General features: G+C 46.5%; 1 protein-coding gene across 1 annotated transcript in view; it reads left to right on the top strand.

Annotated features, from left to right (window-relative positions):
• The window catches only part of Gna12 (guanine nucleotide binding protein (G protein) alpha 12), a 74,880-nt gene that overhangs the window by 26,149 nt on the left and 23,844 nt on the right, over positions 1 to 24,887 (top strand). Inside the window, exon 3 of the mRNA XM_013023383.1 lies at positions 17,780 to 17,995. Coding sequence (XP_012878837.1) covers positions 17,780 to 17,995 — 216 coding nt within the window. The remainder of the gene's footprint in view (positions 1 to 17,779; positions 17,996 to 24,887) is intronic.

Genomic DNA, 24,887 nt, shown 5'->3' with positions numbered 1-24,887 from the left:
AGTTAGGAAGGATTTGCACAAAATTAAATAAATAAAGAAGGTTTCCTTATATAGAGGCATTCATACAGTGATAGAAGCGGCTCTGTATTCCTGAGTCTCTGGAGCTGAGGGCACTTGGGCATGTCTCTGTGGCCAGCTGGAGACTGACACCCATCTCTCACTCTAGTGACCACCAAAGGGAGCACTTTCTGGTCCGCCTGCTCATCCCTGTGGGCACCCAGCCACAGGGAGCTGCTGTGTCCCATTGAGGGGAGAAGAGGGCATCTGCTCAGGATACAGCTGGAGTGGCTGGATTTTCTAGCTGACTTTGTAAGAAGACTGCTCTCTGCATAGCATCACAAGAATTCTGAAGCTTCCAATACTAGAAATCATTTAGCATCGATTACGGACGGCATCAGTACCGGGGTGGGAAGGTCCTGTAGTCGGTCCATAGTGATTAGGAGGTTATGGCAAGTTCATCTCTCTAAGGGCACAGAGCTGGTTGACCAGGAGATGGCAACCGGTATGGAAAACAGATCACTTGCAGATTTCCTGTCTTTCCTTCCTCGCATCACAGCAGGAACTTCATTTCAGCTCTGAAGAAATAACAGTTTTATTAAGCTAGAACCCATGTTTGTATTCATTCAATGGATCTGAGTGGATTTGCAGAGTTGTGTGACCATCATGACAGTTGATTTTAGAACACTTTCATCACCCCCAAAACAATGAATGGCAGATAGTGTGAAGTAGCACTCACCATTTCACCTGGCAAAGGTCTCAGCCCTGGGGGGACCATGCCTTCAACACAGGAGTTTATAATACTTAGTGGAAGTTGTTAGAAGCATATCTTCCTTATAGAGCAGAATGGTATCCTATTTTGTAAACCACATCTTGCTTGTCTGTGCTATGGACAGTGAACATTTAGATTGTTGGCATCCTTTGGCTGTTGAGAATACTGTGTTGTAAACGATTTGTACATGTTACCATATGAATCTGCTTCCACTGTCCTCAGAGGCATCCAGAGGAGCAGAATTGCTGGGTCGTGTGGTAGCTCCACAGTCATCATTTGAAGGAGCTCCACAGTTTTCCAGACTGGCTACAGCCCTTATGTTCCCACCAGAAATGTATGGTACTCTAATCACACATGTTTTTTCTTCACTTGGCTCTAGCCATGCTAGTGAGTGTGCCACTATAGGAGTTTGTTTTTGTTTTATTGTTTATGTATGTGCATGCATGCGCATGTGTGTGCACATACATGTGCCCATCATGTGGCTTGAACTCAAAGTTCAAGCAATCTCAGCTTGCTTACTCAGCTGGCACTCTACCATTTGGTCATACTCCCAATCCTGGTTTTTTTTTCTGGTTTCCTTGATGGTTAATGGCATTGACAATTTTGTCATGTGCTTAGTGGCCCTTTTCACATCTTCTTTGGAGAAATGTCAATACAGGTTCTTTGCTTACATTTATTTACTCTTTTGGTTTTCTTCGTATAAAGGTGATATACAGAGAGGTTACAGTTATATAAGTCAGGTAATGAGTACATTTCTTTTTGGACAATACCCCCTGCCTTTCCTCATTCTCTTGTAGTTTTTCCCTCCAGTCTCCACAAAAAAAAATTGTATAGTTGGGGCTGGGAAGGTGGCTCAGTGGTAGAGCGCTTGCCTTGCATGCATGAGGCCCTGGGTTCGATTCCTCAGCACCACATAAGAAAAAAGAAAAAAGCCAGAAGTGGTTCTGTGGCTCAAGTGGTAGAGCGCTAGCCTTGAGCTGAAGAGCTGAGGGACAGCGCCCAGGCCCAGAGTTCAGGCCCCATGACCGGACCCAAAAAAAAAAATTGTATAGTTAATTTTCAACATAGTGTCTAGTGAGTACCCCTGCTGCATTTGTTCACCCTTTGTCCCTCCATTTCTGTGCTATTTAGTTATTTTTAAGACAGAGTCTCACTGTATCTCAGACTAGCTTCAAACTCACAGTCCTCCTGCCTCAGCAGGATTACAGACATGAATCACTGTGTCCAACCTTTGCCCTTTATTTTGACTATTTATTTTTTCATTATGGAGTCCAAGAAATCACTTAAGAGAGCTGCTTTTAATTAGTTGTAGGTCTCACTTTTTAGACAACACACCTCTACTGCCATGTCAAGGCTTTCTTGCTGCTGTAACAAGTTACCACCAACATAGACTCAAAGGATGTTTTGTTTGCTCCATTTTCTAGATCAGAAGTCTGACCACAGCATGCTCTGTGGGATGCTCTGGGTCTCTTGAGGCTGAAATGAAGGTGTTTCTGGGACAGACACAGCCTTCATATTCATTCAGGTCTTTGTAGCTGTAGGAGTGGGCCACCCCTCCTCACTGGCTGGGGCCCAGGCCTCCTGCCAGCACATGACCCTGCACGTCCCAACCTGTCATGCACATGGAGTCTTCTCTGACCACAAGATCACCTTACACTATCGCCCTGGTTAAGCACAGCTGACTGGCCACCTTGTCACTATACCCCTAGGTAGTGTTTGGTTGAGCAGACTTCTTGAGAGATCTCCACACCCCAACAGCCCAGAGCCCACCTGAGGCACCGTTATGAGACTGATCAGAGAGAATGAATAGGAAAGTAGATAAAAGCCTACAGCAAGGGCTGAGGTCATGGTTCAACTGTAGAGCGCCTGCCTTGCAAGCACAAGGTCCTGAGTTCAAACTGACAAAAACCAAAACCTGTGGCAGGGCTGGTCGAGTCCCCACCCCTCCCCTGCTTTTCCTTTGATTTTGTTTTGTAGTTTCCCCATTACAAGCTGTAACCAGCTTGTCCAGTCTCTGGGCCAATGGTTCTCAATCGAGGTGCTGTTCCTCCCCAGAGAGACATTCAGCAATGTCTGCAGACGGTGTTGATTGTCACCCTTGGCGGGTGCTGCCAGCACCTGCTGGTGAGAGGCTGGGCAGCAACCCACAGACCCGTCATGCTGGCCGGAAGCCATTGTGCGTGTCAGTGACACCCAGAGCTACCCTCCCATGCCTACCACCTTTGTGTACTTCTTCACGGCCAACACACTGATTTTCACTCACTGCATGGAAAGAGTAAGAGTAATTTTATGGTGTCCTGATGCATTTAAAACTACAGTACTCACCTTACCCCAGTTAGAATGGCTATAATCAAGAAAACTACTAACAGCAGATGCTGGAGGGGATGTGGCCAAAAGAGAACCCTACTGCAATGTTGGTGGGAGCGTAAACTTGTTCAGCCACTCTGGAAAGCAGCAGTTCCTCAGAAGGCTCTACATAGAGCTCCCCTATGACCCAGCAATCCCACTTTTAGGCATTTACCCAAACAATCACAAACAAGACTATACTAAAGCTACCAGCACAACTATGTTTATTGCATGCAGCATTATTTACCATAGCTAAGATTCGGAGCCAACCCAGATGCCCCTCAGTAGATGAATGGATCAAGAAAATGTGATATATATATATATATATATATGTATATATATATATGTATATATATGTATATGTATACATATATATACACACACACACAAGGGAATTCTGTGCCTCCATCAGAAAGAGTGACATCACCCCAGTTTTTAGGAAATGGAAAGACTTGGAAAAAATCATTAAGTAAAGTAAGCCAGGCCCCAAGAAGCATAGGTCCCATGGTTTCCCTTATTTGCAATAACTAGTATAAATCTAGGACAAGCAGAAAAGGTCAAAAGCTATGAACATAAGACCATATAAGATGATGTTAAGTGAAATAAACCCAAGATAGGGACACAAGTGGTTTTTTCTTTCTTGCTATTGTTTTTAACAATGTGATTTTTTTGTTTCTCTTGTATGTTCTTCCCCCACAGTATAACCCCTGTTTACCCTGTATTTGATGTTGGTGCTCTGCATCTTGTATTATACATTTTTCTAATTTGGGGAAGGGAAGGGAAATAACAAAATGCTGAAATAAGGATACATGTTGACTCATTGTAACAATGATATGTATAAGACACTATGTTGAAAACGAATGTTACAACTTGAGAGGGTGGGAGAGAGGAGTTAGGGAAGGGGGAGGGAAGGGATGGTAGGGTAAAAACAAAGGAGAAGGTAATGATGCTCATAGGAAATGTACTTATTACCTTACTCATGTAACTGTAACCTCTCTGTACAGCATTTTTACAATAAAAAACATAAAAAATTTTTACAGTACTAATTCATATGTGCTGAACTTACCATGACATGAGATAAAAACAGAGAAAACAAGGAAGAGAAGCAATAAGAGATCCTGGAAAGGGAGAGGGGGGATGAAATGAGCATACCAAGGTTCACTACCCACAGTTAGCAGTGGTAATGTTTACTTTATGTACGTCTTCCGAGTTCCTTTCTCCTCATTCCTAGTACTGGGACCAGGGTCTGGACTGGAGTTGACTTCAGCTCTGTGGCCTTAGGTAAGGGGCATTCATTCCACCATTCCACCTATGTTCTCAGCATTGGAAGGCAATAGGAGCCAGACTGTCCTTGCCGTCATGGAATGTATGTTCTTCGGGCTGGGAGGTTAGAGATAAACAGTAAGTGGAGAACAGTGCAGGGAAGGGAAACAAAGCAGGACAAGGGATGTGTAGCGGTGAGCTCCTCCAATCCAGCTCTGTGGGAAGTGTAGGCAGGAGGATCATGGTTTGAATCCACCCAGACCAAAAGCGAGACCTTACCTGAAAAATAACTAAAGCAGAAAAGGTGAGACTCAAGTGGCTGAGTGACAACAGTAGGAAACACAGAGTCCAAACCCCCAAAAAAAGAGAGAGAGAAAAAAAATGGCTCATGTAGGGCTTTAAAGGGCTTAGTTTGCTAGTGATGGGATGCTGAGCAAAACATGGACATCTGGGGACAGACTAACGGCCACAGGCCGAGGGAACAGGGACTGTGATGCCTGGGAGCAAAGGGCCAGTGGTGGACATGGCAGGATTTTCCATTGAAAATGTAGGGTGCTGGGAAGCCACTGGCAAGGTTCCATAGAGAAACGCAGCGCCATGGCCTGTGCCTTTAAGGAGCACCTGCACTGAGTGGGAGTGTGGGCGGGGGTAGAAGTGGGGCCTTGGCTGGGACGTGGCTCGGTGGTGGTCCAGACACACCACCTCACTGTTCAGTCAGGCCCGAGCCACAGACGGGCAGGAAGTCATTAGAGTGCTTCTCACATGTCTCAGCATTCCCTGAGCCTCAATTTGCTCCTCTGTGAAGTGGGGTGGTAACTGTTGCTCCCGGCTGCTCTGAGCATGGGCCGAGTTGGCACATGCCCGACTTGCCTGTGCACAGCCAGGAGGCCCAGCGAGGCCCAGCAAGCTTTCGCTTCATTGCCATACTTGCCTTGGCTGCTGTGCCCTCCCACAGCAGCCACTCACCTGGTGCTGATACTCGTTACTGCATATATGACTACAGTTGTATGCATGTGTGTACATACACAGTGCAGGGGCGAGGTTTTATTTTTTGAGAAAGTGTCTTGCTATGTAACCCAGGCTGGCCTCAAACTTAAAATTTTTCAGACTTCACCTCTTAAGTGCTGGGATTATAGACATGAGCTACTACACTTGGCCATCTCTCTGTGTCTGTCTATCTGTCTTTCTCTCTCCTACCTCTGTGTGTGTGTGTGTGTGTGTGTGTGTGTGTGTGTGTGTGTATAATTTGCTATAAATAATAGCAAATATAAATAACAAAATGTAAACAGCTATATAAAACATGTTTGTAATAAAAAATACTTGTAAATCGTATTTATATAAACGGTGTCTCTTTCAATACATTACTTTAAAAGTTGATGTGCTCAGCCTTGCATTTACATTCTGTCCAGTGGCATGTGGTGCTCTCAGCCAGGCTGACCCTCACATTGCTTGCCATAGTTGGTGGTCTGTCAGCGTCTGATGCGAGGTTAGCTTGTTTACTGTCTCCACGGCGTCCGACAGTGCTGCCCTGTGTGTCCCTGCGCCGGAGCCCCTCTGGAAGGTGTACTTAGATGTGCGGTTCTGCTCCGAGTTGCAAGCAGATACTGTCCGTGCTGCTTAGAAGCAAGATGCGGTGAGTGGTGTGGAAAGCCACATGGCTTATTTTAGAGTTGTGAAAAGGTCGCAGTGGATAGGAGGAAGGGGTGATATGACGTGGCCTCGGGATGTAGAAGCAGGGAGGTGTGGTTAGACAGGCTGCCATGGACAGGACAGTCATGAGGGAAAGACTTTGTCTCTCAGGGCTCTGGGAGCAGCTGGGAGTCACCACAGTGGGTGAGTTGAGAAGCAGAGCCAGGGGACCATGTGGGCAAGGATCTCCATTGTGGTTTCTTCAAGAAGTGGGCAAAACAAGACAGGGGGTTCAGGAATCACCGGGCAGTTTTAATCATGCAGGTGGGGTGGAGGCCATTCCTGACTGTCCAGTGCCTAGCACCGGGAGATAAACAGAGGAATATGATCTCTTGGAGAGCGAGGCTAGGTGGAAGAGCCAATGGTTGAATGCAGACCTAAGAAAGGTTTCTCCAGGGAGACCTTCTTAGCCCTGGGAGGGGGCCGTGACTAGGTCATTCAGGCACAGAAGGCCCAAGCCTGAAAGTGCAGAAAGCAGGGGACAATATGAGAAGCCATTGACATGGTTCAGAGTCCCTGCCTTTGAGCACTAGGGAAGGAACTGCCCGTGTTGCCAGCCCTGTCCTCAGAGAACGCAGCCTAGCAGGAGGCTGGCCAGGCACGACAGAATTGCCTGTGCTGTTTGGGCAGAGGAGACACAGTTGTAGCTGAGAAACAACAAGGCCTATTTATACACAGACTTCATGTCTGGAGGGACACTCACCACAGTACCTTTGCATTTCCTACCCTGAAATTCTGTGCCATGCAAAGAAGTCAAGCAGAAACGGGAAATGAGGTGCTAGTCTTTGCACAATTGGCAGTTTTAACTTGGACATTCAGCTCAGGCCTCACTGAAGCCTTCCAGTAAGACCCTAGGATCGTAGACGAAATCCCTCCAAATCGTGCTTTGGGACTGACTGAACTTGTGAGCTTGGACAAAGTTGAGAGGGCTCTAATTGTTTTTAATCCAGGCAATTGGAATTCTTCAAGCTAACTGCTGGCAGGGCTCAGGAAGCCCAGCCAATGGAAAGTAGTGCTGGCCGGAGCCCACGCTGAGTGTGTGGGAGCCCTGGGCCCAGGGAGGCCAGCTCCTTACTCCCGTCCCTGGCCTTCTCCAGGGATGTGGGCTGTAGAAAAGAGTTCCTTTGAGGAACTGGCTCCATGCTTACAGAGACCAGCTAGTCAGAGCCAGGATCTGCATCTCCAGCTACACAGTCCGCGTCCAAGGCCTGGGAGCCTGGGGCAGACTGGATCTCAGGCTGCGGGCCCAGGGGGTGCCCCCTCCTGCCGCCCTTTGTTCTGGTCCTCGAGGATACCTCACACACTGAGAAGGGCAGTGTGCTTTATTGACCCCCAGTGCCAGCAGAAACTTCCTAGCACAACCAGGAGATGTGGCTCCTTTGTTCAACCCTGGCGCAGCCATGTCTCATACATGTCAAGCCCTCACAGTGTGTCCTGGCCTAGAGACAAGGACCACTGCAGACAGACATGTCACCACCTAGGGTTCAGGTGCATTTTCTCCTCTGATTGAAGAATGAAAAGACAGGAAAGTGTTTAAAGCAGACAGAGCAAGTTTATTTGAAAGCAAAAGGAACAGCAAAATGGACTCCTTTATAAGGAGTAGTCTCAGAACCTGGTGTCAGTCTCTTCCTGGGGCCTTCCCAAGGCCATTGTATACAGGATCTCTTGCCCCTTCCCTCTTAGGGTAGGCCCTGCTCCGATTGGTCAAGGGGTGGTCACATGCTACCGACGTCTCCTGTTTGGATTCCCTATCTCCACATGTGAATGTGGAAGGTGCTCGTGATTGGATGGAAGCTGGGAAACCATGGGTCTTGCTGAGTCATTCTTCCACCATGTTGGAGATGGTTCTGGCTTTCAACTACCTAGTGGAGGAGACCTAGCTTCCCTTCAGACAGGCAGAGAGGACAGTGGCCTCAGTGACTACAGCAGACCTCACCACCACAGCAGTGTTTCCTGCCTCTCCCCCATAGGGTTCAGTGATGCCATGGTTCCTACCTCCACAGTGCCGCTTGCTTCAGAGACAGTAATGTCTGCTTAGCTCCTCTGAGCCCCAGGATGCCCTCTGTCCCTGGGGCTGGTGCAGTCTACTGTGGACATGTGCTCCTCTTTTCTTTTCTTTTTTCTTTTCTTTTTTTTTTTTTTTTGGTAGCACTGGGATTTGAACACAAGGCCTCTACCACTTGAGCCACACCTCAAGCACCTCAATTTTTTTAAGTATCTTAAAACCTAAAAACATCAGCTTTCTGAGAAGCAGCATTCTGTCTCATGAAAGCTTATAAATATTTATCATTTTGAAACTATTTCATCTTAGAAATAGAAAACAAGCTGTGACCTTACTATTTGGGGAATGCTATTACATTTGAAAGGTCACTAAGTTCTTTCGATTCTATACATGGATTTATCTTGAGACTCATCCAAAAAAAAGTCAAAGACCTGGACTTGTTTACCACCTATATCTTTAGAGGTAGAAATTTTCTGAACATCTAGACAGCCTTGAAGGTTTGTGATGGGTGTCTGCATGTGAGGGCTTTGGTTGAACAGTGTTGAACAGAGACATCAAGACTCCTGATTTTTCCAAAACACTGGGTTTTGGCCACTTTAGAAGGAAAAGAAAGCAAGCTAAGAAAACTGTAATCTAAGCCAGTGAGAGTGGTATATACCTGTAATCCCAGCTGTTCCAGAGGAATCCAAAACCAGCCCTGGCAAGGTTAGTACAAAACCCTACCTGGAAAGCACACCAAAAGTAAAAAGAACTATCTGGGGGTGTGGCTCAAGTGGTAGAGCACTTGTCTTGAGTGCCAGGCCCTGCAATGAATTCACAGCATCAAAAGAAAAGAAAAAACAACTGGGCACTGGTGGCTTACGCCTGTAATCCTACCTACTCAGGAGGCTGAAATCTGAGGATTGAAGTTCAAAGCCAGCCCGGGCAGGAAAGTCCATGAGACTCTAATCTCCAATTAGCCATCCAAAAAACAGAATTGGCACTGTGGCTTAAAGTGGTAAAGCATTAGCCTTGAGCAAAAGAGATCAAGGACTGCTCCCAGGCCCTGAGTTAAAGCCCTGCAACAGTCAAAAAAAAAATCTACATGCCTTATAATAACAGAGGAAAAGCAAATGTGATGTCCTTGAGGGTAGGATTCCCTATTATAAACAAACTTCCTGCCCTGTTTTAAAGTTCCTGGTGGCCACAGTGCCACCACCCCCAGGAAGCCTTCTGGGATCTACCCTCACATTCCACTCACCACAGTGCATGAAAACAGCCAGAAAGCACCATCTCTGAACCAGCAGCCAGCCTCCACCTCTCACCAACCTGCTGGTTTTAGCCTCAGACTTGGGCCTCTAAACCAAGAAGGAAATTTCAGTTGTTTCCAAACTACCCATCCCTGGGCTAGAGTATTATGCTGTGATAGCCCAAGCAGGTTTTCTTTCTAAGAAATACCGTCCCCTATCTGTCAGATGGCTTCCTGACAGGAATGATGCATGTGTCACTTCTGTGAACCTCAGGTTTCATGATGGCTTCGAAGTGTCTGTGTTTAGTAGCCATAGAAGCATCTGTTATGAGGAGCAACAAAACAGACTTGAGAGAATGCTTCTCTGTAGATGTTGTCAGTAGTTTTTTTTTCTCCTTTTTGCCAGTATTGAAGTTTGAGCTCAGGATTTCATGCTTGTTTCTTCGGTGCTGTACCACTTGAGCCACACTTCTAGTTGGCTCATTGCTGGTTATTTTCTGCCCAGGCTTTGAACCATGATAACAGGTGTGTGCCACTGGGGCCCAGCCTGGCTGAGTTTTGTTGTTGTTGTTTTACCTTTGACATATATGAAAAGGATCTGTTATACAATTAACTTTTTTCAAATATAGAATAAGCAGTACAGGGCAGTTTCTGCCTTGAGGCAGAAACAAGAAGGCTGGTGAGGGCTATAGTGGAGAATGCCATGGGGGAGTGGGAGGAAGTGGTCACAGATGAGGCCTTTTCAAGGGCCTGAGCTTTTGCTCTGAGTCAGATGGAGGATCAAAGGAGAGCTGTGAATTGACCAGCACTGACCTGGCTGCAGGTTTTGAGAGTGAAATGGATGGAACAAGCATAGACCTTAGACCACTATGAGAGATTTGCAGTGATTCAGGTGAGAGGCCGGTAGCCAGACCCAAGACAAAACCTGGGAGTGTGAGGCAGGTGCCAAGGGATGAGGCAGGTCAGACCTAGATACACTAGCTTACTTACTGCCACTCTTTAGCAGCTGTGGGTCTCCTGGCAAGACAGGCCATCTGACACCAGGCCAGCAGGGGAGTCACAGGCCCAAAGGCACAGAGATCTGCAGAGGGTCTTGAAGTCACTTTCCCAAGGCTGCCGTGGAGTGAGGCCTGGACTTCCGGGTCAGTGCCCACCTCACAGCCATGAGGAATGTTAGAAGTCACTGGACACTGGTCATGCTTTCAAGAAGGAAGTGTGGGGGTAAGAGGAAAAAATACATGGGCAGATTCTGACATAGATGTTGAAAATTGCAGGGACTTGCTCTTTGCTCTTGTATACGTGCTAATCAAGTGTAATTTAAGTGTTGTGTTTAGCTATCTATACTAGGAATTAGGAACTGAGTCCCTGGAAGTGAAGAGCCCAAGAGCAGGATTTTGTCAAGTCATAGCCCGTCCTAAATGCAGAGATAGCCAAAAGCATGCCAGTTTTTAAGAGGGCAGCAAGGTTCCTTAACTACCCAAGAGGCTGCTCTCCTGCATTTGCTTATGCTGAGACTCGCTACCTTGCTGGAAATGCTGCTGGTGATGATGGCTCCATAGGGTCTGCCTCATCTGATTATTTACTGACACATGCAAGTGCAATTGGAGAGCAGCTTAGCATTGGACTTATTTTCTGCAATGGTGTTTTTTCTCTTCTGTAGACATTTCTCTAGTTTGTTGTCTTGTCAGCTTGGAACTTTCGACCAGATTTTGTTTGTTTTGTATAGCTGGAGATCAGACCCAGGACCTAATCCCTGGTAAGCCAGCATTCTCACTGAGCTATGGATGCCCCAGCCCTCACACATGATTCTAGAGGCAGTGAGTGCAGAGTGAGCAAGCTGGTTTGTCATCCTGGCTATTGGCTTCTTCTAGACTTTAAAGCTCATTGCTCCAAATAGGTTTATCGGAGACAATCATTCATGTCAAATTCAAGACAAAGGCCAGGGCAAAGCAGTGTGGGACATTGTAACTCTGCCTATACAACACTGTAGAGGGGAAGTGGGGTTTTTTGTGGTGTGATAGTGGGTTTTTCATTTGGATCTTTCCTTCCTCGCTCTCTCCTTTCTTCCCTCTTTTCACCCTCCTTCCCATTGTCTTGCTTGTAGCCCAGACTGGCTTCAAGCTTGCAACTCTTTTCTCCACCTCCTGGGTGCTGGATGGAAGTATCTTGCTGTTTGGAAAGTAGACTGAAGTAGGATACAAATTCATGAATTTCTAATTTAGCCAGGCTTGCGGTGTATCTTTAATTACTATGTGTAAAGAACATTCTTTAAGGTCACCTCAGACCTGGCTCTGGTCTCTAGGCCTGCTGGTGGCTGTGTGCAAGGTGCTGGCACCAGGACATGACCTCCTGCTCTCCCTCTGCTGCCTCCTCCCCAGATGCACTCCCTCAGCAGCCTAGACAGACTGTGGCCAACCCTGAGATAACTTGCATTACTCCATCTGCCCTTTCCTGTCCTGTACAGTGAGTGCACACACTCCCTCTTGTTCTCCTGCGCATGTGCTTTCCATAGTACACCAAGGCCCCAAGTTTGGCAGCTACGTCACCTCTCCAGTGGTAGAAAATGTGTGGTAGTCATGGGCCCAGCCTCACTTAGCCATCCAACATGTCCCCTTATACTAATGGGCTGGTCTAGTGATGGGGCCCAGAGGAGCTCTTTCCTCACAACTTCCCACTCTTCCTACTCCCTCCCAAGTCGGTACACCCAGGACCTCAGCCACTTGTGCTGCATTTGCTGCCACTGGCTGGCACTAGCAGCTGCCACAGGAAAAGCACTCTGTTGATTGGAACCTGGAGAGAGAGAGAGAGAGAGAGTGTGTGTGTGTGTGTGTGTGTGTGTGTGTGTGTGTGTGCGTGTGTGTGCGTGAGCGTGAGCATGTGCATGCACACGTACAGTACATCGCTGCATATTAGTTTATGTAGTTAGCTCATATCAGCAAGATTTAGTTTTCTTTATATATAGAGATCTACATTACCTGCAGCATTCTATGCATCACTTTTTGCAGTTTATTCATATACCTCCCATTACATCCTGTTCTGTTTCAGTTTTTTTTAATGCCTACCAGATGATCTCACAGCGGGAATCCAAGCTGGAATTTGAAAACACTTAATTAGTACATAAGTCTGTTACCCATGTTTGCAGAATTTTTCTCCCTGGAATGATAGTGGTTGTTTCTTCTGAGATTTCTCCTAGGTTTTATGGACTTAATAGGAAGGCTTCACTTACCCTCATACCAGTGTTTGTCTTTATAATATTTAGTGAAACATTTAAAGAGAATTGTGAGGCTGAAGGGCAGGTGTGGTAGCTCACAACTATAACCCTAGCTATGCAAGAGACATAGGCAGGAGGATTGCAGTGCAGGCTGGCCAGAACAAAATGTGAGCACCTGCCTAGCAAGTGGGAGGCCTGAGTTCAATCACCATCTCAGTTAAAAGCCTAGACAGAAGACAGAAAACTTGGCCTATATGTGGTTTCAAGAGGTGATTTCAGGTCTTGGGTTCTGAAACAGTAAGAATTTTGCATTTCCAGTTTTGGAAATCTGAATTTAGAATGAATCAGAGACTTTCTCTCTCTCTCACTCTCTCTCTCTCTCTCTCTCTCTCTCACTCTCTTGCTCTCTCCCTCTCCCTTTCCCCTTCTCCCCACTCCCTCTCTTCCTCTCTCCCTCCCTCCCCCTCCTCTCCCTCTCCTTCTGTCTTGATTTCTAGGCAGTCTAAGTGAATGGTGACAGTTTTGCCTCTCTTCTGCGCTAAGACCTTGAGCTTTGCCCATAGGGCTGTCTGTTTCCTATGATCTTTTCTTGGGATTTCCCACTGTCCCAAAAGCTACATTTGCCAGACACTCACCCCTGCACCCACCTCGCCACTCCCTGTGTGCTCTGGAGCTCCTGTTTAATGTTTCCCCTTTCTTTGCTGGCTCACCCCACCCACCTCGAGGCTGGAGGCAGATTTCCGGCCTCATCCTGCCTTTTCCCAAAACTTTCATTTGTCTCCATGTCTTACTCAAGAAAGTCCAAATTAGCTCTTCTCAACCTGTCTTTAAATGAGTCTTGTACCCACAGTGATTTTCTGGCCACCTCTCGGCGTGGCTGTACCTTGTAGCTCTCCACAATGCACCTGGGTTTCTCTCCTAGCCCCTCCTGCTGCTGAAACAAGAAGCTTTGTACGCCCCTCAGCACAGGAGCCAGCCTGCCACCTCTTGGATCTTCTCCCAATACCTGGCACTTTGCTTTGCCCTGCGCCAGCCCAGCATGGTTGCTGGTGGAACGGTGTGGGTGGCTTCCTAGGGAAATACGAGCCTGTTCTGAACACCACTGCCCGTGTCCCAGAAGGCAACCAGGAAGAGTGACAGTGGGCACCAGCCACTGGACTTGGATGCCCTCCAGGGTCCCATTGTGAACAGGGAGGAGCCTGGGGACCGGCAATGCTGGCTCCAGCTCTCCTTTCTCTCTCTGCCCTACACTTCAGTTCCAGAGAGAAACCGAGAGGAGCTGTGGGTCTTGGCTCCCTGCATTCATTAACTTACAGAAATGTATCCTGTTTACATTTCTGGCAGCATTTCTTTGCCTTGGATGGCAGCCAGAGGCAAACAACTCAGCTTAGTGAGGTTTTAACCCCACATCTCACGCCGTGCTAGAGTGGACATCCGAATCCTGAGCGCTCTCCTGGCTGTACACCCTGAAGGGCAGCAAGACGCTGCCCTGGCTTCTCTATAGTGTTTATTCTGGGGACTTAGGAGTGACCACCCTACGAATACTTACTTGCATCACTAACAAAATCTATTTCAAAACGAGATAACAGGATTTGCAGGATTTGGTCCTCATCCAGGAAAACCAAAAGCCCCCAAAATCTACACTCTTACCAGGCAGGGAATCTGTTCTTTGACTGCAAGTTTAAATGGCTGCGTTTATTAGTTGTCCTAAAAATGCTCTTTGAACAGTGTAAAGTGTTACATTGTATTCAGCTGAAGTCATCCAACAGCTTGACTTTTTGTACTTGCACAACTGAATAAAGTGTGTGCTATCAACAAATTCAGACTTCAGTCGCACTGTGCTGGAAGCAGGGCTTTTCCTTCCTGGAGAATAAAGAAGTAAGAAGCTTCAGTCCCCACACTTGCTCTGCTTGCTTGCTTAGCTAGTTAGCTCCACCACTTCAGCTGTGCCTCCAACCTAACTTTTTGATGGTTATTTTGGAGATGGAGTCTCTCAGACTTTTCTTCTGAGATTGGCCTCAAACCAAGATCCTTGGTCTCTCAACCAGAATAGCTAGGATTTGTACATGAAGCACTGGCACCCAGACCTGTCCTTTGTTTTTTTTTAAGGTGTGTATGAGTTTTAGGATTTTCTTGGCTTTCGTATATTAACTAACTGTTTTTTAATTGGAAGAGGCGAGATGTCTTAGTATGCCTGTTACTAGTATCTTAAACTTTTAAGGTATTCATAGCTCTCTTCAGTCAGTTCTGCAGAACTACATTAAACACAGCATTGCCAAAGACTGTAAGCTCCAGAGAGTTCATCCCTCTCTCTCCCTCATGTGCTCTCTCCCCCCCCCACAAAAGGAGACAAGCCTGGACCCGGAACTTTATGAGTTGTGGCAAAGTACAAAGCTTCCCCAGAGCCCAGTGTTGATTTTCAGAACAAACTTGGCAGGGAGCAGTTCTCGACTCGATTAATTTAAATGGGCAAAAGAGAGACATTCTCCTCAATAGTCTTTTCTGCAAGGGAAAGAGAGAAGAGAATAGAAAATGGGTCTCCAAGTTAACTGCTGTGACTCAGAGTTCACCCACAGTTTTGCAAACTGCCTTGGATTCCGACCAAGAGAAATAAGGAGTCTTTTCTTTGGGGCTGGGTCCAGTCAGCTGGGTGGCTCTAGCTTGCTCAGGTGGCCTGGTGCAGGGGAAAGCAGCCACTGTTAGACTTGATGGTTATGCATGTGTGAGCTCTGTTCACCCCTGTAACCAGGGGAGGCCTGCTTCATGCAGTGTTAGAAAAGCTGTGTGTATGGGGCGGGGTGGGGGGGGGTGTTGATTGAGAGAGTCTTCCTGTATAGCCCTTCCTGCCTCAGCCTTCTGAGTGCTGGGATTACAGGCTGAGCAAACATGCCTGGGGAAAAGTCTTTTTAAGTGGCCTCCTGGCTCTTGAGTCCATTTTGACTCCCTGCCTTAGTCTCTTTTTTTTTTTTTTTGGTCATTCATGGGACTAGAGCTCTGGGCCTGGGCGCTGTCTCTGAGCTCTTCAGCTCAAGGCTAGCACTCTACCACTTGAGCTGCAGCACCATTTCCAGTTTTCTGGTTGTTTATTGGAGATAAGAGTCTCAGGGACTTTCCTGCCTAGACTGGCTTTGAACCATAATCCTCAGATCTCAGCCTCCTGAATAGCTAGGATTACAGGTGAGAGCCACTGTGCCCAGCTTGCCTTAGTCTCTTTATAGATAAAAATAGGACTCCTCAGGGCTTATAGATTCCATCAGGAGTGAGCCGGCACTGCTTGGGAAGCCAAGCCCTAGTGTGTGGCAACAGCACTAGACAGAAGAGGTCAAATGCAGATTTATTTGTCCTATTCATTGCATGGCCAGGGCTGCCCATTGCAGCTAGTTGGTGGTTGGTCCTGTTGGAGGAGGGGGCAAGGCTGAAATGCCTGCCCCCCCACCAAGGGAGGTAACCAGCGTTCCCTTTGCTAGGCTTGGGATTATAGCTGCCTGAATGACAGGGGTCCTCCTCCTGACCTGGGCAGAGTGGAGACTTTGCTGGCAACCTCCCCAAAGCCACCAATGCTACCCAATGCACGCTAGAATGTGGGAGATGAGACTGTCTTATTTGCTTTTCTCCTTTTGGGGTCTAAGAAAGAGAGGAAGTAAGAAAGCCCCAGGGGCAGAGTTGGTCTGAGAGAGGAGGAAGGTAGAAGACCAATTCAGACTGCAGCATCCCTGCGTGGGTTCTGACCTGCCCCGCGGCCTGTTTTCACCAACTCACCACAGAAAGCTCCCCTGACCCAGCTCCAAGCAGGGTTTTGTCCAGCCTCCTCTCTTCCTGCTCTCACTTTTTCCTTGGGCCTCTAGTGGCTCCTTTTTCATGTCACATGGTTGGGGCACACGTTGTTATGGTGGCTATTTGACTTACTAAATCCTTTTTATTTTGAAACAATTATAGGTTCACAGGGAGTCGCAAAGAGTCTTGAGGGATTTCCAGTTATGCCTGTAGTTATGATGGACATAATTACAGTACAGCAGTACAGTGGCAAAGCCCAGGAATGGACATTAGGATGGCAGTGGGGGAGGGGACTTCTCTGCCCTTTATCCTGCGTAGATTTGTGTGACTACCTCAATGAGAATGGCTGTTCTTTGAGCTCACATCCCTTTCCCCATCTCTAAAATATTGTCATTCTGTCAACAAGCTGTGGCTTTCAGGGATGGCTCTATTTAGCATAATGCCACTGAGAGCCAGCTTAACTTACGATCTGCTAGTGTTTACGGTCTTTTATTTGGGGTTTGTTTGTTTGATGGAGCTGGGATTTGGATTTAGGGCCTCATACTTGATACACAGGCGCTCTGTGGCCCAGCCATGCTGCCGGCCCTTTATCTATTTTAATGGGTGCACTGGGAGGCACCAGGACTACTTCTTACCTGCATGTTTGCTGGCTGTTCCGTTCTCTGTGAATTCTCTCTTCATGTTCTTTGCCCACTTTCTAACTGAACTATTTGGTTTTGAGTGTTCTTTATGCATTCTAAACCTGAGTCCTTTGACAGCCATGAGGCTGACAAGTATTTTCTCCCATTGCCTGTGGGGGGATAGAAGTAGGCAAGGTCACCTCAAGATAATCGCATCCCCACAAGAGTGCTGGGAGGGGCCTCTATCCAGACAGCACCATCACCCAGGTCTGGTGAGAGGATGGGACCACTCCTTAAGGCCCAAAGCTGCAGTCGAGCTGCTACCAGCCGAGGTGATGCTGTGCCCTGCCCAGGTGATGGGATGGCATTTTTAGGATAAGAGCCACTAAAAACCATACAGCTGTCCACTCTACCCAGGCAGGTGAGTGGCGTGTGGATTCGATCACAGGAAAAGACATAAGAGCAACAGGCTTAGTGTTCCCAGCTGGAGGATGTATATGCCAGCCCTTCGTCATGCCCCTCCTCTTCCTCTGCATTGTGTTGACTGATGCTGTCCAAACACTTGTGGATACTGTCTTGCTGACTTTGGAGTTCCCATCTGATGGGCACAGCTGCCACTCCACACAGGATGTTGCATGGCGGACATAACCCCACCCTGTGCTGCAGGTGGCCTCTGCCTGTGGCTCAGGAGGCTGGCTTTACACTGGGAAAAGATCTGAAAGTATCAGCAGTGACAGGACTAGTCACCGCATTCATCTTTCTACGATGTGTTCCCTCCTGGTGCCCGGCCCTAGTAGAGCAAAAGGCTGAGTGGACATGCCGGTGTGTGATGTCACATCAGAACCCAACCGAGTCTTCCTCTTCTCTCTCCTTCCAGGGCTCCAGGGTGCTCGTGGACGCGCGGGACAAGCTTGGCATCCCTTGGCAGCACTCTGAAAATGAAAAGCACGGGATGTTCCTGATGGCCTTTGAGAACCAAGCGGGGCTGCCCGTGGAGCCAGCCACCTTCCAGCTCTATGTGCCTGCCCTGAGCGCTCTCTGGAGGGACTCGGGGATCCGGGAGGCCTTCAGCCGCCGCAGCGAGTTCCAGCTGGTGAGTGAGCCTTGTGCCTCTCTCCACCTTCCTCAGCAGTGCCTTAGAATCCTACGGGCAAGCGGGATTTGCTCCCACCCCAGTAGTCCCCAACCAGCACAGGAGCACAGTGGGGAACAATTGGGCCACATAAATGGTTTGAGAGGAGGCCCGGTTCATTCTGGCTGGATTGGTTTTTCTGTTTGAGGAGCAAGGCCCATGCAATCCAGGAACTGGGAGCTCTCAGTGGTCCTCTCCATAGTGAGAAGCAAATGCTTTTCCATTTTCCAGGCCTTTTTTATTTAGTTTATTTTTCAGATAGGGTCTCATACTTCTGCCTCTGCCATCATCAGACCGAGATCCTCCTACCTACTTTCCACTCTCATGTAGCCAGGAGTACATTTATGGGATGAGGGACCACACCCAGCCCCCATGTTTTACTTTCTAGACAGACAGCTGTCATATATCATGTTTATCTCCAGGTGCTCATGTTTGAGGGTCTCTAGGATGTGTGCCTCAGTGTCTAACTGCTGGGTCATGGAAAGTCTATCTTCAAATTATTTCCCAAATAATTGGACCAGTTATGGTTCTACCAACAGTAGAAATGACTTCCAGGAGAACAGTCAACATTTCCAGACTTCAGTTCTTAACTGTATCAGTGTAGCTTAATTGACATTGCCCTGAGTTTGTTTGTTGGCACTGTGTGTTTTCTCTTCTGGGAAATGTCTATTTATATCTTTTGCCCATTTTTTCCTCTGAGTTGTTTCATTTTCTCATCTTTCAGTTCAGTTTCTACCCTGGTCCCCACAATGTCACCAACCCTAGTACAGCGATCAAAACCAGGAGCTGTTGGTACATTGCTGTTAATTAAACCATGCTCCTTATTTAAACCACTTCCAGGCTTCCCTGGATTCCCTGTTGTATTTCAAAGGCAGCTGCTTGGGCTTTTCTTATTGTTCATGACCTGGACATTCACAGACCATTGGCCAGATGTTCCTTAGAATGTCGCTGCTGGGTCTGCGTGGTGTTTTCTTATCATCAGAGTGAAGTCATGTCATGGAAGTGACACATGACCTGCCCCAAGCACTGTGTCAGGAGTGTATGACATGGTATGTCTCAGTCACTTGGAAGGCAGTGTGGGTCAGCCTTCTCTCCTGCTGTAACTGCTTTTCTCCCTGTTGGCCATCCATATCTCAGGAAGAAACTGAGATTGTTGTCCTGATTCTACCGTACAGAGAGAGAGATGCTGAGATGACTGCTACTTACTATAACCCTGCAGTGGAGGTGTGAGCCACAGCACAGCTACAGACTGTAGCCATGCCCTGCCTGGCTTCACAGCCTCCAGAATCAGCAGTCTTTATGTCCCCTAAGAGTCACTGATCCTGGACAGTTTATTTAGGCTTTTCCCTATGAAGGGTCTAGGCTGCCACTAGCATCCAATTGAATTCTGGAGGCTTACCAAAAGTGTTCCACTGTTCAGTAGTCACTCCCAACAATACGTGCATGTGTCATTTGTTAACATGTGGACACAGTCTGGTCCACCCTTGGGATGCAGAGCAGTCTACCAGAGCACCTCACACCACCCTGGCCCCCCACGTTAAGTTCACCTTTGTCTTCAGGACCTCCTCATGTTGAGAATATTCTGTAAGAGACATCATATTGTGTTGTGGGACCTTACAGATTGATGCTGGTCAGCTGTCAGTGCTAGGGAGCTGTCCAGGTGTTACCTCTGTCACTATTAGTTCTTGATTTCTTAGTAGCTGTGGTAGATGGTCTGTCCCATCTTTTACACCCCCACACACATCTATACAACTACTTGCATGTTTATCTTACAGGATGGGCCAGAAATGTGAGAATTAGCGAAGAATTTGTACCAAATATGGACTGATGCTCAAATATCCAAATTACCGTCTTAGTTTGGGTTTGATCATGTGTATGCGGCTGACAGTTTTGAATGTGATTCACAATAGGAAAAGTCTCAGCATTCTTTGTTTGCTGCTGTGGCCACAAGTGCTTACAGAGTTCTATGAGCAAGTCTTCTACTTGATAGGAGAGCACTGGAGCCTTCAGAGTTGGAGGCATGTGCCTGGGAAAGACATGGTAAGTGGGGGAGGGGGTATCTGAGTGGACAAGTGTGCAAGAACTAAGAGCAGCAAAGTCAGGAGTTTGTTTGGTTTCTGAGCCCAACCCACATCACTATGGGGTGGCTCTTGCCTGAGGACAGAGAAGCAGGAAGCTGAGGTCTGTGCTATTCTTAGATCCTGTGCTAGGGAGAAACTTATGTCCCGCTCTGGGCTCTGGCCTCTGGCTTTGGCCTCCCATGACCGACAAACCTCTCACAACCACTCCTGGGGGGAGAGGGGAAATGCAGTGTTAGCATTTGAACGCAGATCCTGGATGATGTGAGACCCTGAGCATCCCCTTGGAAGGCAGAGAGGCTCTCAGCCAGTGACAGAAAGGGATGTGTAATGGGCCTGATCATGAAACACTCCACATGGGAAACAAGGCCAGAGCTCCAGAAGGAAAGAAGAATTGCTTTGATCATAAAAAACACTGAGCCAGGCACCAGTGGCTCACACCTATAATCCTAACTGCTCAGGAGGCTGAGAGCTGAGGATCATGGTTCAAAGCCATCCCAGGCAGGAAACTAGAAATGGAGCTGTAGCCCAAAGTGGTAGAGTGCTAACGGTGAGCAGAAACCCTACAACCAACCAAAAAAAACCACTTTGAACTTTTGCATGACAAAAATCTAACTACAGGGGAAATTGAAACAGATACAAAGATGTTTGGGGGCAAGGCAAGGAAGCAGGCCTGTAATCCCAGCACTTAAGCTGAGGCAGGTGGTATCTCAATGTTGTTTTGATTTGCATTTCTTTTATGGCTAGGGAGGTTGAGCATTTCTTCATGTGTCTATTGGCCATCCTTCTTTCTTCTTCAGAGAAGTTTCTCTCTAAGTCTTTAGTCCACTTATTTATTGGGCAGTTGTTTCTTTGAGGATTTGTTGTTGGGGGATTTAATTTTTTGAGTTCCAAGTATATTTTAGATATGAGACCCTTGTCCGTTGTATGGCTAGTTAAGGTCTTCTCCCAATCCATAGGCTTTCTATTGATCTTGCTAGCTATGTCCTTTGCCATGCAGAAGCTCTGCAACTTCATGCAATCCCATTTAGAATGGCAAAAATCAAGAACTCTAATGACAACAGATGCTGGAGGAGATGTGGACAGAAGGGAACCTTACTTCATTGTTGGTGGGAGTGTAAACTTGTTCAACCACTTTGGAAAGTAGTATGGAGGTTCCTCAAAAGACTCCACATAGAGCTCCCCTATGACCCAGCAATCCCACTTTTGGGCATTTACTCAAATGTTTACAAACAAGACCACACTAAAGCTACTACCACAACTATGTTTATTGCAGCATTATTTACCAGAGCTAAGATATGGAACCAACCCAGATGCCCCTCAGTAAATGAATGGATCAAGAAAATGTGGTATATATACACAATGGAATTCTATGCCTCCATCAGAAAGAATGACATTGCCCCATTTGTTAGGAAATGGAAAGACTTGGAAAAAATTATATTAAGTGAAGTAAGCCAACCCCAAAGAAACATAAGTCCCATGGTTTCCCTTATTTGCAATATCTAGTATATGTATGAGTCAAGCAGAAAAGGTCAGATAAGGTGATGTTAGGAAAATGAACCCTAAGATATGTATTCAAATGTTTTTTTCTTTCATGCATTTGTTTCAAACGCATTTATAAGATTATTTCTTTGTTGCTTTGTATGTCCCTCCCCCACAGTATAACCCCTGCTTCAACGGAATTGAAGGCCGGAAAAATTGTGGAGGGGAAGGGGAAAAACAAGTCGTTTAAATAAGGATACAGGTGGACCTGTTGCAGCAATGAGAAGTACAAGTTGTCATGTTAAAAACGAACTTTACAACTTTGGTGGGGAGTGGGGGAGGTTTGGGTGGGGGGGGAGGCTGGGAAGGGATGTGAAGGGTAAACAAAGGAGGAGGCTACAATGCTTGATAGGAAATGTACTCATTATCTTGCCCATGTAATTGTAACCCCTCTGTATAGTATGTTCACAATTAAATAAATAAATAAAATTTTAAAAAGAAGCTGAGTCAGGAGGGTCTTGAATTCCAGATCAGCATGGCCTCCACAGAGATACCCTGTGTCATACAACAAAAGCACAAGGTGTTTTTCTATTTTAAGAGAATATGAAAATAGCTGTGGGCTGCATGAGCACGCTTGATGAAGCTCTGAGTGAGGGATTCATCTGGAGAAGGAGCCAGCGTGAGGGGAGACATGCGCTCAGCAGCCTTCCTCCTTTCTAAGCATGGAGACACACAGTGAAGCAGTAACCAAAGAGCCTCTGATTGCTTAGCTTGCTGGTGGCTTAGGGAATAAAACTCTGGGCTGGTTGGGTTGGAGGAAGTGGTTAGCATCCTGCTAGTCAGAGTACCCCATGATGCAGTCTGAACCTGATGGGCAGTGAGCACGGTGCTTATCCCAAGACCTGTCTGCAGATTTTTCAGTGTCATTTCCGTAGTGTCATGCAGATGTTTTCTAACTTGCATTCGTGTAAACACTAAGTGTGGCTCTCTGGAGACTGGCTGTTCTGCTGTCAGTCTGGGCATTCCCTGCTGTCTCTGTGCTAGTCTGTGGTCTCAGCCATACTTGCCCATGAGCCATCTCCTGTGGGGACTCCAGCTTTTCTGGGAAAGTTCCCATCAGTCCAAACTGGGGTCTCCAGCATGTTGTCTATTCAGTGCTGCTTGAAAGCAGTCCCGCAGCACTAGGGCTGCCCAGACTGCCCCACTGTTGAGCAGTGACAAGCCCCTAGTGCCAGCCCCTATGTGACTTTGTTTTTCCCCTCCCTGCCCTGGCTCTTGACTACTCTATTCCCTATTTGGCATGTGGATAATGTGTTCGTGCAGCAGTTTGCTTGACTGTTCATTCTCCATTGGCACCCTTGGCACCCTTGTTAAAAAAGCAGTTGGCACCAGTACCAGTGGTTCACATCTGCAATCTTAGCTACTTGGGAGGCTAAACTAGAGAGGAACGTAATTTGAGGCCAACCAAGCATATACATAAGACCCCTTCTTTTTTTTTTTTTTGTCCTTGGTTTGTGTTTATTTCGCTTAACATAACCTTATATAGTCATATGAACATAGCTTTTGACAATTTCTGCTTGTCCTAGACATATACTAGTTATTGCAAATAAGGAAACACAGGACTTATGTTTTTACGGCCTGGCTTATGCCACTTAGTATAATTTTTTCCAAGTCTTTTCATTTCCTAATAAATGGGGCAATGTCATTCTTTCTGATGTAGGAACAGAATTCATGTATATACCTCCTACAACATTTTCTTTATCCATTCATCTATAAGACCCCTTCTCAACCAATAACTGAATACAGTAGAACACTCTTGTCATCCCAGCTATATGGGTTGTGGAAATTTAGGGGATTGTGGTTCCATGCCAGCCTAAGCTGATACTACATTGGAAGAAGTTGGGTATGGTAGTATATAACTTTTATCCCAGCTATGATAGGAAGTATAAAATAGGCAAATCATAGACACATGTACCCACACAAAAAGTGAGATCCTGTCTCTAAAGTAACCAGTGCCGAAAAGGGCAGGGGCATGGCTTAGCAGTAGAGCACCAGCCCAATAAGTACAAGGCTCTGAATTCAAATCCCAGTACTTCCAAAAATGAAACTCTAAAAAGTAGTTGACCATGGTGTTTGGGCCTATTTCTGGACTAAGGGTTCTGTTCCATTGGCCTCATGTCCATGCTTACACAGTGCCACACTATTGTGATAATCAAAAATTTATAGGAAGTTTTGGAATCCAGGAATCTAAGCTTCCAGCCTTACTTCCATTTTCTCATTATGGTTTGATTTGTGTTCCCCTGAGGACTAATGCTGTGGCGTTACTTGTGAAGCGGTTTGAAGTGGGAGGGCTGGCCCTGTCAGAGGTCAGCAAGCTATGGCCCGTGGACTCTTAAGACCTGTGGCCTGTTTCTGTATGCTCCCAAGCTAAGAATGGCTTTTCCATTTTTAAAGGCTTGACAAAAAAAGATTATACAACAGAAACAATTATGTATGACCCAGAAACCTGAAAATAATAACCAATCTGCTCTTCAGTGAAAAAGTTTACTAACACCTTGTCCATCAAATATTAAGATTTTTTTTTGCAATAGTTGAACTCAATTCCCTATGCTCATTAGATGAGCACTTTCCCACTGAGCCATACCTCTAGCTTAGGATTTCTTTTTGAAACTAAACGTATTACAGAACAGAATTAGATAAATAGAATACTGCAGTCCTATGAAGCGAACAGAAAGTGCACATTCTCACCCAGTGTCAAATGGATCAGAGAACTAACTTTCTCACCCAGTGTCAAATGGATCAGAGAACTAACTATGCCAAGCCAAACTATCTGCCTTTCCAGAAGCTGTACAGGAGAATCTTTGTGATCTTTATTATCTTTAAATAGTTGTTCAGAAGGTTTGGATTCAACATACCAATTTATATGCACAGTGTGTCATGATCGATATTACCTTTCCAACACTCTCTCCCATATTGTCCCAGCCCCACCTGTCCGCTCTTGCTATTCCTGAGTAGTACTGTGTCTGTGGGGTGAGCCACAGAATTCCTCTGTACATTTGGTCTTGCATTTGTATTTCCTAGACTGGCTGCATAGAGACTTAGAACAGTCAGCTACACTGTAGAAGAATCCACATGTAGATTATAAAACACATACAAAAGTACGGAGCTATTTCCAGTCCCAAGAGAATGGTTGCTTCTAGTAGACAGAGCAAGGCTTTTTATGGGGACTGTCAGGTCACTTCAAGACATTCGAGATTGCTGGGTTTTGTTTGTTTGAGTATTTTTTTGTTTGT

This window comes from Dipodomys ordii, unplaced genomic scaffold (assembly GCF_000151885.1).
Source record: "Dipodomys ordii isolate 6190 unplaced genomic scaffold, Dord_2.0 Scaffold68, whole genome shotgun sequence".
In the NCBI taxonomy this organism is placed as follows: Eukaryota; Metazoa; Chordata; class Mammalia; order Rodentia; family Heteromyidae; genus Dipodomys; species Dipodomys ordii.
This window is presented reverse-complemented; position numbering and strand designations above follow the sequence as displayed.